Source organism: Vulpes lagopus, chromosome 7 (genome assembly GCF_018345385.1).
Source record: "Vulpes lagopus strain Blue_001 chromosome 7, ASM1834538v1, whole genome shotgun sequence".
NCBI classification, from domain to species: domain Eukaryota; kingdom Metazoa; phylum Chordata; class Mammalia; order Carnivora; family Canidae; genus Vulpes; species Vulpes lagopus.
The window spans coordinates 77,317,023-77,332,631 of record NC_054830.1 but is presented as its reverse complement, the minus strand read 5'-3'; the positions used below and the strand labels follow the sequence as shown (position 1 = coordinate 77,332,631).

General features: G+C 48.9%; 1 protein-coding gene across 1 annotated transcript in view; it reads right to left on the bottom strand.

The window, feature by feature from the left end:
- Positions 1–15,609, bottom strand: part of GABBR2 (gamma-aminobutyric acid type B receptor subunit 2) — a 348,859-nt gene that overhangs the window by 65,739 nt on the left and 267,511 nt on the right. The window contains exon 11 of the mRNA XM_041763142.1: positions 14,030–14,162. Within this exon, the coding sequence (XP_041619076.1) occupies positions 14,030–14,162 (133 nt within the window). The remainder of the gene's footprint in view (positions 1–14,029; positions 14,163–15,609) is intronic.

Here is a 15,609-nt window from a genome sequence, read left to right as displayed (position 1 = left end):
CCCTATCTGGCTGTCACCTGTTCCCCAGAATTAAGTATCTCCTGACCCCCAGCCCTGGGCTGGTGACTGACAGGCTGGCCCCTGCAGGCTGGGATGGCTGGCCACCATCTGTTGGGTGGTGGGGGCCTCCTGGGTGCCTATTCCCTTCCCACACCCTCATCACGGCCAGACCCCAGTCTCTCCAGATTCCACCCTCACCGGCTGGTCTGGATGCCCTCCAAACAGAAGAGACTCGCCTAGCTCCAGGCTGTGTGTCACTGAGTCCTGGGGCCTCCCGCTCACTGGGGTGAGCAAGCTGTGTGCTTTGTGAGTGTCTGGTTCTGGCTTTGGTCTGTCCTCTCCTCTCCCTCAGCTCTGTTATGCTAAGTTCCCTCTAAAAGAAGATCCCCATCTGCCTCAGTTGAACACAGCAGGAAGGTAAATGCAGTAGGAGAAAGAAGGGAGGCAGCCAGGCTGGAGCGGACAGCTTAGAGTCTCCATGTCCAGAGGAATCGGACACAGCAGGTTTGCCCCGCCACAGCACGCCCTTCCAGCCCAGGGGTGCCGTCAGCAGGTGCAGGAAGTTCCCAGAAACACTCCCAGCCGAGTTCCTGCACAGAGTACCTTCACTCTGCCCTTCTAGCCACCTGGCTCTCCAGCCTCTAGTTATACCGAGACAATATTTCCCCTTTCTATTTTATTTGTGAGAGCAGGACCTGGCTGAGAAGATGGCAAGGCTGGCCCCCCAAGGAAAGACAACAGCATCACAGCGATTGTTCAGAAACATGGATGTGCCAGGTGTGAATGCTGGCAGTGGGACAGGTAGAGACTTCATCCTTTTTTTTTTTTTAAATTTCAAAAGCAAGGATAAATCAGACAGGCAAGAATGAATCACAGTACTTTAGAGAAGGCACAGGAGGGCCACATTATTACCCATATTATAATCTAACAATGCAAGAAAAGTGAACAGAACAGGTGTGGGAGGAATAATCATGCCCAGTTATTGGAAATTTAGACCTGAGCTTAATCAATGACCAGATCACAAATCTCTAGTCTGTCAGAGTTGCATAGGACCTTACAGACCACTCCTTCTTCCTTCCTTCCTTCCTTCCTTCCTTCCTTCCTTCCTTCCTTCCTTCCTTCCTTCCTTCATTGATCTGTTCACTCAGTAAGTAGTATTAGGCCAGAGGCTAAGTGTATAACGACAAAAACAACAAATAAAACAATTTTTTTTTTTTTTGGAACCACCAGTTGAGTGAGAAACCACTTTGCAGATGAAGAAACTCAGAGATTCAGGGCATTTAAGACATTTTTCTGAACGATGCACACAGCCATAGAGCTGGGCCTGGAACCCAATGCTTTGCAACCCCTGCCCCCCACTGGCCCCCATTGAGCCCTCTCTCCCCCGCATCCCATTACTCCTCCTCAGATAGAGATTCCTACCCCGAAGCTGAAGCTGGTTCATCCACACCCAGGAGTCAGCTGTCAAAGGCACAGGACACACCCGGGGGTAGCTGACCGCCCGAGAACACATTCCTGGGCCACCTCTACACACTTTTAGTGCTAACAGGTTGGTAGAATGGCGTCCAAGTGTTTGGCCACCTTCTTCTATCAAAAAAACAATTTGAAACAGGAACATAAAGGCAACGTGGACATTTAAAAAAAAAAAAAAAGGACGGCAGGGGATGAAGTTGTCTCATTTGATTTTTATGCGGCTGGCAAAGATCTCTTATTTTGGGGAGAAGGGTCGCTCTGGGGCTCTTAGCGTTCTTACAGTTGCTTTGACTTACATTTTTTTAAAGTAACCATTTTTGGGCCACTTGCCTGTTTTGTGAGGCTAAGTTCATTAAGATGCAAGAATATAAATTAGCTAAGTTAGTTAAACCCTGACAACACTAATCTAGCCTGGCATCTGGAAACGGCTACATGCTGCCATAAAGGGAATCGAAGAGTGGCTGAGGAGGCCTGGGCAGGATAGGGTCCACACCATCCTTAGAAAGGCCTCTGGCCAGGTTGGCCCTTGGCTGGCATCTGGGAACCTGCATTTGGGGACAGTTCCCACCACTCCCTCAGTGATAAGAGTGACTGTTTGCCTGAGCTGTTTGTGCCGGCACTGTGGTTTACACTGCACACCTGATCTTCAGGGACCCTGGAATTCGGGCATGTGCTAAGCGGAGGGTGCCCAGGTGACCTGCCCTCAACAAAAATCCTGGGCACAGAGTCTCTAGGGAGCCCCCACGGCAGATGGCATTTCACACGTGTTGTCACCATTCACTCGCTGGGGGATTCGGTGTCCTAATCAGGGAAGCTCATGCCCGCCTTCCCTGGGACGTTGCCCCGGGTGCCGTTACCCTTTGCTGATCTGCCTCTATATTTTTTCTCTGTCATAAATCACTGCTGTGAGTACAAACATATGCTGAGTCATCCTAGTGGATCACTGAGCCGGGGGTTGTCTTGGGGACCCTTGGCACAACACCCCACTGCCATCTGGCATAACGGACTGATGAACCTCGCGGTTCTCTGGAGCGTTCCTGCACCGGAGTACTGGACACACCGCTGCGCCAGGGCTCCAGGGCCAGTCCCAGTATTAAACATTAGTAAAGCTTAATTTCTTTTGTATTCTACATTAAAAAAAAAAAAAAACCCAGAAGCGGTATTCCTCTGCAAGACAGTCCCTGGGTCACCTTGCACACTGTGGTGTTCACGTGCCATTTAGAGACAACCCCTCAGACCATGATGAGCAACACTGGAGGAAAGACTCCGAGAGCTGGACAATGGGACCCCCACTGGCAGAGCTGCCCTCCGCGGGCTGGCCCAGCCCAGGGTCGTTGCTGGGCCAGGCGTCTGCCATAGGGAGGTTATTTCTCTTCCCACTTCTCTATTGACTCTTTTCTTTATTTCTCTTTTTAAATTTTTTTGGTAAACGACCAATTTATTCAATGATAGAGGTATGGTTAAGGTAAACCAATACATATTATGTTGCTATCAAAGTTACATTCCGAATACTATATAGTAAGAATGACAATTATATGTGAATTAAATGCTATGAAAATTGAGATATAGCTACTATTAAGATTTTTTTTATCGCTAGTGTACTTTATGTATGTATGTATGTATATATGTTTTACATTTATTTTTATTCACTGGCTCTTTAAGATGGAAATGGACCCTCGAGTTCAGACCTGGACCCTCTTTCCCTCTAAGGGCTTTCCCTGGATTTTTAGCCTCACTTTCAGCTTCAACCACTTTCTCTGAGCTGACAAGTCCCTTGTATCTTTCACAGCTTCTGTCTCTTTCCTGAGCTCCAGACCTGCATGAGCCACTGTCACCACAGACCTAGGTGACACCTGGCTGTGCCATAAAACTTCATGCTTCACAGCCAAAGCTGAGCCCATTGGCTCTTCCTCTGAGCAGCTCCATTTCCTCCCACCCCAGGGAAGTGCCACTATCCACACCATCGATTGTCACCCCCGTTAGGGACCTGGAAGTCCCCCTGGGGAATCCTCCCCATCCCTCTCTATTCAACCCCTAAGCCCTGCTTCTGCCTCACTTTCCGCCCAGACCATGCTTTGCCCCGCCTTGTGTCTGAGATGTGAGGCTCCATGCTTGCACCTCCCGGGCTCCCTCGCCCCCTGGCTTCTGACTGGACTTGGAAGGTTCCATCAGGAGCTTGGAGGGTGCCAGGAGAGAGTGTTTGCTCCCTGCTGCCACTGCTTCTGAGCTGTATCTCTGGCCAAAGCTGGGTCTGTTCACATGGCTCAGGCCCTCTCTGGGTTCCAGAAAACACTCCTCTCTCTAACCCTTCCGGCCTAGAAGTGAAAGCGCTTCTTGTGGTTGCTAGTCTTCTGGTGCTCTGACCCCTGTGTTTGCTTCCCTAACCCTCCTGCACCCTGGGAGCTAGTCTCTCCACTAGAGCCACTGGTGCACCCTCTCCTCTGCGTGCTCAAGCTGCCATCCTGGCAGTCATGATGAGCAAGGGCTCTGGGCTCAGACTGACAGGGGCTCAAATCCTATCTTGGTCACTTACTATTTCTGTGAACCTGGGCAGGGCGTGTAATGTCGTTGAGACTTATTTCCCCATCTGTGAAATGGGAACAGTAATGCCTCTTTCTTCAGAGAATGGTTGCAAGGATTAGATGAAAGGTGTGTGAAGTGCTGAGGTTCTCAATCAATGTCTGATCCGTGTTCATGTGTTCCTTACCACCCCTCACTGGTCCACCAGGGAGCCACTGCTGCTCTTCCCACCCCTCCCCTCCCCTCCTGCTCATCCATCCAACCCTGTCCCCCTGCCCCTTGGCAAATCTAAGCAAGTCTCTTGGGTTTAAGTCCTTCACTGCCTTACTGAAACAACAGGTTAGATACCGGATTCTTAGCAGGGTGTAGCCCCTACCGCCCCCTACTTTTCCTGCCACCCCGCCATGGGGCACTTCACATCCAAGCCATCCCATGCTGCTTGAATGTTCCCAACCCCAACTGCTCTGGCTCATGCTGTTGGGCCTGGCACCAGCTATTCCCTCTACTCAGAATACTATTCCTCTCTCTGATCTCCTTCACAAGTTCTTATTCTTATTTGTCCTCTGAAATCCAATTTCATGAGTCACCTCCTCTGAGAAGCTCTCTCAGACCTCGCAGGGAGATCATGGCTGCCTCCTCCTTCAGACTTGTGGCCTCCTGCACGTTTCTGCTGTGCTGGTCACATTGAGACCATATCTATCTGCTTATCTGTCTCTCTCTCCCATGAGATGGTGCTGGGGGAGGGAGGGCCTCCAATGCTCCATCTCTGGGACCAGCACCGGTGGGAAGGGAGTAATCGGGCTGGATGAGCCAGCTTAGGAGGTAATGAGTGCTTTGTCACCAGAAATGTGCCTGAGTCAAGCACATGGAAGGAAGACCATAGAGGGGTATTTGATGGCAAAAAAGACTGAGTTCATGGCATCAGTGGTCCCTTCTACCCAAATAAAGTCTGCTGTAAGGTGGTGAGATCCCGATCACTTGACATATTCAAGCAGAGCTTGGAGGGCCCCCTGTAGGAATGCTGTAGGAGTATCTCCTGCGCTTACTTGATGATGACCTAGGTATCTCCCTTCTGTGTGTCCCTATGATGCCAAATACACCAGAAGGTTCTGAGGGGCTCTACAGTTCTGTTTCCAATACATCACCTCTAATACAAGTCTCTACTGATTCATCAAAACAAGACAAATAGCTACTTTTTCTCCCAAAGTCTTAAACATATTTACTCTTCTGACGGTAAGGTCTTTCTTTTCTCCCCTCAGCTGCAAAGTGGCCGCCCGCCTCTGCACACTGCCTTGAACACATACATCCCCGTGGCAGGGAGACCTTGAGGCAGGTGATGTCCGCATCAGTCTCAACCATGAAAAGGAAAAAACAATTCGACACATCTCCAAATGGAAAGAAAAACCTATGCCCAGAACAATTCGGCTCAGTTGCTTGCTCAATTGATTTTGGGAAGGCCTGCCTGGCAGAGGGAAGGGCTTTCATTGCTCTTTGGGGGACCAGTGGGCAAATGGACACACGGCCTCTCTCGCAGGTTCTGACAGATGACCGGGGCTGCCATGCTCTGGGCCTCCTGTCACTACAGAGGCATATGAGCCCCAAGCCGGGAAGTCAGATGGCAGGGGAAGCTCTGGTGGCTGGTTGGATGCTGGGGGTCAAGATGCTTTCCCATTGTCCAGAAAGGTTCTTTTTAGAAACTTTGGTTTCTTTTTTTCTTTTCTTTCTTCTTCTTCTTCTTCTTCTTCTTTTTTTTTTTTTTAGAACCTTTGGTTTCATTCTGACCATTCACCCCAGGCAATCAATGGCGAGAAGGCAGGAAAAGAAGACCCAGACTGTCCAAAAAGCAAGATCCAAGCCTCTGCTATGTACATCTTCCTGGGGCAGGGGGTGAGATTTGGTGTGCGTCCTGAGGTTCTAAGCCTCTGGGGAGGCTATACACTGCTCCAGAAGACCCTGTCTTGCCCAGGTTCCTTTAAGCAAGATCTGAACAGAAAATACCCTCAAGGGTTTGGAGTACAGCAAAACCTTTCTAGGGGAGGGTAGGTACAGTTCAGAGGGCCACGGGAGAGGCTGGACACAAACAGGGCCACTCTGGGACCCACGGGGGTGTCTTAGCAGCCTTGGGGCAAACCACTTAAAGCCTTTCCTTTCGGGAGAAGGAATTTCTTTCTTTTTCTTTTTCCTTTTCTTTTTCTTTTTTTTTTTTTTTGGTCAATTTTAAATACAGTTTTATTTAAGACATTGCATTTTCCACTTAACAATACAGTGCTTATAAAGTGCAATGTTTATTTCCTTTCCCTGTGCACATATTCCATATTCAAGTATCAACAATGCCCAGTATATTTACTATAGCAGCTTGACTTTAAAACTGCCATGGAATTTACCACAAATTTGGGACCTTCAAATGTGTGGAACAATGCTAGACCTGTCATCAGGTTGGCTCTTCAATGGTAGGCCCAAAGGAGGCACCACCAGAGGGAGGAGCTCCACCACCAGGAAAGCCTCCAGGCATTCCTCCTGGTTTGCCGGGAGGAGGAATTTCTGAGAAGCACCCCCTCAGGGGACTTTTTTGAACCCCCTCCTGAAAGCCCTCCCAGCTGAAGAACTGAGCACTTCACAGGATGAAATCCAGCCCCCACTGCCCCTGATATCAATACCCTTGTAGAGTGCACAAAATGTACATTTGGTGGCCCTTGCTCAGGTGACAGGATGCAGAATGAGGGGAGAGGTCTTTCTTCCCTTTCTCTCCATGACCCGAGCAGGTGCCTTGGCCACAAGAGGCCAGCGAATATTCTGGATGCATGATGTTTTCAAGATGGGTGGTGACAGCATGGGGGGGTGTTGCGTGGGCTGAGTGGGGTGCCTCCCCGTGGCTCTGGGAACCAAGGATGCAGATGAGCGGGTGCTGGGCCAAGAGAAGGGCAGAGTGGATGCGTTACAGTGACTGCAGCTGCTATGAAACTTGCAGGCAAGTAAGAGGCATCTTCTAGGACTTCCAGAAATTACTGTTGCTCATTTCAAGGGGTCCCCTACATAAAGTCTTCCCTGATCAGTCCCCTCACTTTTGGCCCTCCCTCCCTCCCTCCCCCAGGCCTGTCTCCCTCGAGACATACAGCATCCTGAATGGCAGTTATTCTTTTTTTTTTTTTAAGATTTTATTTATGTATTCATGAAAGGCACACAGAGGCAGAAACATAGGCAGAGGGAGAAGCAGGCTCCCTGGAGGAAGCCTGATGAGGGACTTGATCCCAGGACCCCAGGATCATGACCTGAGCCAAAGGCAGATGCTCAATTACTGAGCCCCATGAATGGTAGTTATTCTTTACCTACATCTTCCTGTCTATACTACCAGCTCCCTGAGGGCAGCGATCTATGCAGTCCTTACTGTGCTCAGAGTAAGTACCTGGGAAATGTTATCATGTGAATGAGTGACTTCTAGGACCAGAGCTAGGGCCTGGTGAGGCCCACAGGAGAGTGTGAGGGATGAGAGCACATCATCTGCTGGAGATCTGGGGAGCCTCTGGTGCCCTTCTTAGCCTCCTCCTGGAAGCCAGAGGCAACCCTTCACAACTGAAGGATCCGGCTCAGGATGGAGATGGGGTGGGGAGGCCACCACTGTAAGAGGGGAGCTGCAGCCTCTCCAAGACTCCGATTGGCTCCAACAGACCTTGTCAGCTCAGTTCTAGTCCCCATGGCTGCCTCCTTCTGCTGGTCTGCACCTGCCAGGCAAGGCCACCATTAGACACCCTGGGCATCCCCTGACCCAGCCTTCCAGCCACCTTCAGAAATCACAAAGCGCTCTACCGTGGCCAGCCACAAAACACAGGATTGCATGCTGAGGCAGCCCCCTCACCACATTATTGCATCAGGTTATCTTTCAACTGCCTCAAAAAGAAATCCCCAAGCAAACAATATCACAGACATGTATGGCCTTTTGAATCAAAACATCACTAATTCTTCCTAGACTTGAGTTTACTGGGAGGCCAGGTGGGTGTTCCCAGATAGCCTTTGCCTTTTGAGTCAGAGTCAGAAAATCCTAGCATCTCAGAAGGGCTAGAAGAGCACATCCTGTCCCTCAATCCAGTGCCTGCGCCCCCACCACCCCACCCTTCCCAGCCACTGCCCATCCTGAGATCATCCATACACCTCTTGTGAGCAGCGTGGATGGCTGAGAGCATGCTCCAGGACCCAGAATCCAACCTTGCCTCCTGTGATGAGGCTGCTCTGCTTCCAGAGATTCCATGGGGAGGGTGTGTGTGTGTGTGTATGTGTGTGTGTGTGTGTGTGTGTGAGAACAGAAGCCCCCTTAGGCCCCTAGCTGATCCTCAAGAGCCAAGATTTCTGATGCTTACATTTCTCTTCCATGACCAGTCTCCAAGAGACAAACAGAAAAATAAAGCAGGGTTCTAACCTTGACCTTTGTACTACTCTAGGTGTGGTCTGGGAGCTTGTTAAAGATGAGGCCTCTCAGGTGCACCCCAGAGCTCCTGAGTCAGAATCCGCATTCACAAGATCCTTAGCTGATTTAAATGCTCACGGCACTATGGATGCAGGCAGAAGACAGGCTGGTGGTTACCTCCAAGGGGGCATGGATCGCCACAGGAAGGGAAGGACTTTCAGGATGCTAGTGGTGAGCTGTTTCTTGATTGAGTTCATGGATTCACAGCTGAGTTTGGTCTGTGAAAATTCACTGAGCTATGTGTGTGGGGGTGTGTGCATACTTTAATAAAAAGTTGTTTTTTTTTTTTTTAAAGAGAAGGAATCAGGATTGTCAGCAAGTAGAGGCAGTGGGGGATCTACAGCTAAGCCATGATCCTCTGAGCTGCCTTGAGAGTGGCCCCAGGCTGAACTGGCTTCTCCTAGCTCTCCCATCACATGCCTATGCCTGGGGACTCTCATCTGCTTCTTTCTTACCTTGCCTGGCCGCCCGAGGCCCGTTTTGGCTCTGAACGCAGCAGAGGTACAGCAGCTTGGCTTTGACTTAGACAGGGCCTGAGTCTGTGCCCGCCCCAGTTCTAGCAGAGGAAGGCCATGTGAGGCCAGAAGTCTCCATGGACGGATCTCCATTCAATCAACCAGCACCAACACCACTTTTGCAGGCTCCTCTTTACCCTAAATCTGCTGTGCTTTATCAGTGTCTCTCTTAGCGGTATTCTCAGGGAACACCATGATCCAGACACAATCCCATCATTCATAAAGATAATGGCTAACATTTATTGAACCCTAGTGTGAGGCAGGCACTAAATGCTCTGCATACACTATTCTGTTGAATCCTTGTGATCCTATTTTTAGGCCCATTTTACAGAGAAGTAAACTAAAGTTCAGAGGCACTAAGTAAACTAAAGTCACACAACTGGGAAATAGCGTAGTTGGGATTTGAACATAAGCAGTGTGACTGTAATTCTCTTATATGCTGGGTATCTGAAATGCTTGGGGACGTATCAAATCTGAATGAATAAATACCACCGAATTATACACCTTAGAAGGGTGAACTTTCTGGTACGTAAATAATATCCCAAGTTTTAAAAATCCAAATGGACAAATTTTAGAGGTTGGGATAAATGTTGACCACATTTCCCTACAAATTTGGTGGATCTGTTTCTCTGGTATGAACTAGTTAACAACAAATATATATATTTGTCTAAGAATGCAGTATCTTAGGCACTTCCGTAGTCCAACGGATCTAAGTTCCAAACTTCAGCCCTGCCACCCAGCCATGGGCAACAGAGTTTTGGTTTTCTCTTGTGTCACAAGGGACAGCGAACCTTGCCTTGTCAGGGGGGTGTGGGGATCTGAAGGGATGTCTGCACCGGCCAGCAAGTGGATAGTACTGAGTTTTGGGAGGGCACAGGCCTGGGGAGTGAACATGGTGCTGCTGACCACCTCCACCCTCAGGGATGCTCTCAGAGCCCTCGAAGCTCCTGAGAACTTGGTTGGGACCTGAGGCCCCTCTGGGTTTCGCCTTCACTGCAGAGCCCCTTCTCATGCTCCATGCTCCACGCTCATGCTGGGGTTTCTGCTTAAGATTCCACAAGGAAGACAAGCACCTTTCCTCCTCCTCACCCACCTTGCTCCCACTCTGGGCTGCCAGGGGCTGGGATTCCTGAGCCAGGTCGGCGAGTAAGTTTTGAGCCGGCCCTCCCACACCCCCTGGCATGGGGGCTCTGGCCCAGCCCAGCACTGTCCTCATAGGCAGCTCCCTGCCCATAGGGGCCATGTTGCTATGGTGATTCCACTACCCACACAGTGTCCAGGGAGATAGCAGAGTGTAGCTGGAGCTGTTAGCAAGACTTGCTGAAACCAGGCTGGGAAGATTCCTGAAAGGGTCAGAGGGAGTGTGTGTGGGGGGGCAGGGATGGGAACTAAGTATAACTGCTTCCCTCGCAGTTGCTCTGTGTGTGTGTATGTGTGTGTGTGCACTCATGCGTGCAAGTGCATGCTCACACATGCAACCCCCTCACCCCCGTCCAAGTTACAATGGCTCTCATGAGCCGAGGCCCAGCCCCTAGAGAGGCATAATCTCATGATTGTCATTGGTTTCTTCCTGAGGTAGTGTTCGCGGTTTATCACTGTGTTTAGTTTCCATATTGAAAATGAAAAGAAAAAAGATTGAGCATTCACCTAGCAGCAGGAAGGACTGAACAATGACTTCCATATGCCTTGTCCTTTGTCCTATGAAAATTTCCTCTAGAACACAGAGCAGGACACCAGGACTGTAACTGTGACAGGGAGAGAGGGGACCACCTGCTGTCCCTGGTGCTCCAGGCACCTCATTGCAATCATCTCATTCAGCCCACACCACCATCGTGCACGGGGATTTGCTATGCTCATTTTGCAGATGGTGAAACTAAGGCCAAGAGAGGCTAAGTCATCGGCCACCGTCAGGGGCCAGTTCATGCAGGCAGTGGGAGTCACACCCAGGGGGTTTAAGATCTGTGTTCACTGAACTACCTGGCCCTGCTTCTATTTCCTTCTCCCAGTTCAGGGGGTGTTTACCGGTGAGCAGCCTGTTTGGCCCAGAGTAAACAGAATCCGAGGTACCAGGTAAAATAAAGGAGCCAACCCCTCTGGAATAGCAGGTGGAGCACAACTCAAATTGCACTCACTGGGGACTGGTATTTAGGCTCTCAATTCAAGAGCTTTCAATCCCCCTTCCTGAGCGGTATCGGGAATTATTAAATAGGTGACCCCAGGCCTCACCCATGTGCACATTTGTGCTGACCCAATTCAGTCCAGAGTAGTTAATCTATGCCTCTTCCCCACAGTCATGAATGTGGGCTCCCCTTTACAGAGCCTCTGAAACAGCCCTGACTGCAAATAAATGAATCCTCAGGGATGGTGAGAACTGGGGCCTAACATCTTCCGAGCCCTCATGTTCGGAGCTAATGCTGATTTGTAAAGCGCTTTATGATTTATTCATACCGCCGTGCCAGGCTTCCCAGGACAACCTTCCCCTCACACAAATGAGTGCGACTCCCAGAACAGAATGTCAGGCTTCATTAAAAGAAAAAAATCCGGATGTGGGGGATGTCCCTTTTTCTTTGCTCCCTAGCTTGCGTCACGCTGTGTTTGCAGGATTCAGGTCAAAGTCAAGAAAGCACCTATGCAGTAACAGCCTTTGGATCCTGGGCAGGGTAAGATGTCAGGAGCTTCTTTCTGGGAGGAAGAGACTCTCTCTGCACCAAAGACTCAAACTTGGGCCAGGGGATGCAGTCTCAGGTGGCAGGCAGCAGGTGACCGAGCCAGGCAGAGGGGCCCTGGGAGTGGCCAGGGTGGAACTCTACTCCCTGGTTCTTGCCTGGGAGACCAAGATGGGCCCCTCAGCTCTCTGGGCTTCCACTGAGATATCGAAGCTATATAAAAATACAAGTCACCAGACTAGCTCCTGATACAGTTTTCGTTACTGCTGTAATCACTGCCTCTTCAAACATGGGGGGGGGGGTGTCCTCCGGTGCAGAGGGGAGAAGGAAATCCCCACTCTCCTCACTTAGTTTCTTCTGAGTATTCAGAAGCAGCCCCTTACTGTGGCCTCACCTCTGCCCAAGGAAGCTGACCTTGGACACACTTGGCATCCATGAAAGTGCAAGGGCACAAAAGTCAAAAGACCTGCTGAGCACAAATGGAGGGGAATTAAATGTGGGGGACTGAAAGGTCTTCACAGCATCCCTCAGAGGAGCAAGACTCCCACAAGCCATGGTCATCATCCTTGTGCCAAAGGGTCATACTCCTGAGGTGACAAACAGCTAAACCACACCCACAGGGACTTTTGAGCAGCTAATGGTGCTTCTCTGAAAGTTCCCTGTCCTCCAGGGTATCAGAGACTTGACCACACACTTCTCACATGGGACCTTTTAGACAAAGTAAGTGTTCTGTAGGCATCTCACTCGCTAGGCAATTCACATCCAATTACTGGTAATATTAACAATTTCTTGATGCCAGGTGAGAGTCAGTCCAATCTAATCATCTGCAGGACTCAGGGGGCTTCCCCTCTTTCCACATGCTGTCTCAGAGCATGGGGACCGGATGCAGTCTTGACAGTCCAAGGTGTGGGTGCTGACCTGCAGCACCTGGAAGAGGTCCTCCGCTCTGTTTACCCCTCCCTGCCAGTTTGCAATCCATAAATGTCCAGTAGTGGGCGACACTGAGACTTCAGAGCAGCAAGTATAATCCAAAAGGGACTGCTGTGCAAAAAAGGGTCTACGTTGCTTTTTTTTTTTTTTTTTTTTACATTGCTCTTAATACCTTATAAGAAAACAGTAACAACAAGAGTTGCTTTTTATCAATCTAGCCGACATGGATCCTTTGGCCATCCCTTCTAGCTCTGGTCCTCCAGGCCAGGAATTGGATGAGTTACTGCGTTTGGGACAATACAGAGACCCAAATGGCTAACCCAGTTTTGAGAGATCAGAGTAGTCAAAGTCCAGAAATAAATCCCAACTGCTCATTCTCATTTTAAATAGTGAGCCGATGATACTTTCAACTGAGAGTTAGTTCTACACCACTGTTAATTGCTAATGCATCTTTTTCTCTTGTAGAAAAAAACCACCACCAACACCACCAAAGAGGCAGCAAATATTTAGAACACGGTTATTAATTTTCAAAATAGGATTTCTAAGATATAGTAAATAAATTACACTGTCTTGGGTTTCCTTAAGCACATGCATTCTCAACAGGGGTGATCTAGTTCCCAAGGGGCAAATTTGGTTTGTATTTTTATTTTTATTTTATTTTTTAAAGACTATTTATTTATTCATGAGGAACATAGAGAGATGCAGAGACATAGGTAGAGGGAGAAGCAGGCTCCCCACAGGGATCCCGATGTGGCACTTGATCCCAGGACCCCGGGATCATGCCCTAAGCCAAAGGCAGACACTCCACAACTGAGCCACCCATGCGTTCTGCAAACATTGCTTTTTAAATGTGAAAATACTACTCTTTCATGTATAAACTATAGATATACATATAGTACATAAACAAACATATAGTATATCTTTGGTATTAAATTTTTATGAGGAGATAATTATAAACAAGTCTAAAAAGGCTTCTTAGAAGAGCAATAAGGAAAAAAATGGGTTGAGAAACACTGCTTAAATAGAAAATAGTGGCTCTGATTTTTTCTACATGACTCAAAGTCATAGGCACAGACACCTCTCATTATATTCTGTTAACAGTTCTTGAGATACATGGGCAGACTTCTTCCTTCTCACATGGCCCTGACCCTGACGCCAGGTGTAGATCCTTTTCTGGGTGGTGGTTTTCCTCCCTCCCTTTTATAGACTATCTGCTCATCTCTTGGGGGGCTTTTTTCTAGCGGTGGCTTGATAAATCCTTGATCTTAATTCTGTAGGCAACACTGAAGTCCATTCTGGTCTGAAAGCAACAACATACTGCCCGGTTGAAACCGCACGAACAGCTGAATGAGTTGTCTTTTGTCTGTTCACGTATTTTTGTTTTTGGGTTTGTATCTGTGTTTTGGAGGATGGAAAACCAAGAAAACCTGATATCCCATCCCCCTGGAACATGCAGAATGACTTACAGTGCAAAGTGTTTCGAAGGTCTTTTCAGACACAAAGGATCCATCAAGGCCAAAGAGAAATATCGATGCATAGGAGAGCATCCCTCCAAGGATAATGAGGTTGTTCATATAGGGACTGGACATCTTTATCAGCCTGCCAAGAGAAAGACTCCAGTCAACAGAACTGTGCAGGTCCTTATTCCTCCAGCAAACATTTCCTGAATGCCTACTAGGTGTTGAGTGTTGCCACGGTTAGAGGAGTGAGAAGTGCAAACCTGGTTTCCTCCACTTCCCACCCCTGCCGCCACCCCAGGCTGTGCACCTGCTGTGGGGCCGCTTCCCTCTCACTGAAGGACCCGGATGCTGTCTAATTCTACTGGTGGATTTTTCCTCCGTCAAGTTCGCCTGTCACTTCTCTAGGGGCAGCTTGTAACACCAAGCTTCTTCAACCATTCATTTTCAGTTTACACAGAAACATTAAGTCAACAGGTTTTGTTTTGTTTTGTTTTGCCCTCTGGGGCTGGGAAGATATATGCTAAGTCTAGAGAATTCTACATTTTAATTCAGCAGCCTTCGGGGAAGAAGGAGATGAGGGGAAGAAGGCCACACCACCCTCTACCTTGTCGCGGGGGCCAGGCCTAGGAGGTCTAGAGGTGAGCATTCAGGGCTGCTCAGGAAGTATGGTTGCCAGGTGGTACATGAGCATTCACTTTGGTCATCTGAAGCTCACCCAGTCTTACGCACAAAGGGGTCACACATGTGGATAAGAATGCTTCACCTAGGCTTTAGGTGATAAAATGGACAATGGAGTCTCTATCCTCACCCCTGCCCCTATCTTTACTAGGCTACTGTTGGGGACATTCTTTATACTCCCAGACTTGGGAGTATGCTTGTCTCTCACCTCCTACAGGAATTCTGCTTTGGCTCCCAGCTGCCTAGCAAGCCAGGCCTGGGTCAGACCAACAGCCAGCTGGAACTCCCCCTCAGAAGTGCCTGGCTACCCCAGGACCATCCACTCAGTCTGTCTTGGGTTTTCAGGTGCCCCCTGGTCCAGGTGCTCTTTTGCAGGTTGTAATTAGGTTCAGTTGTTGCCCAATTTTTTTTTTTTTTTTTGCACTCTGCCATTCTCTGAATCCTTTCACATTTAAGAAAAAATGCAATGTGTCCAAATGGGAGAGAGACAAGAAGCCTGATGCAAATTATGGATCACATGAGGCTTCGGAGTTGGGACATTGGGTGGGGCCACCGTACAGAGGTGCCCCCTTGGCAGGGCCACTCAACCTGGCTGAGTCTCCTTATAAGTAAAGCGGGAGCACAGATCACACTGCCCAGGGTGTATGTGAAGTTGATGTGACACTGGATTCCTGGGGGTCCTTTTGCAAACCATGGACTGGAAAGGCCCCTTCATCCTTATTACCACAGGAAGCCGGGGCAGGGAAAGACCAGGAGTAGAGCTGGTTACCTGGAGTAAAAGGACCTTAACAGATAGGTACCATGTAGGGACATGAAAGTGAGGGGAACTTGGAACTCCTGTGACATTTATTCTTATGTCTTTCAGATTTTTAATTATTTATTTATTTAAAGATTTTATTTATTCATGA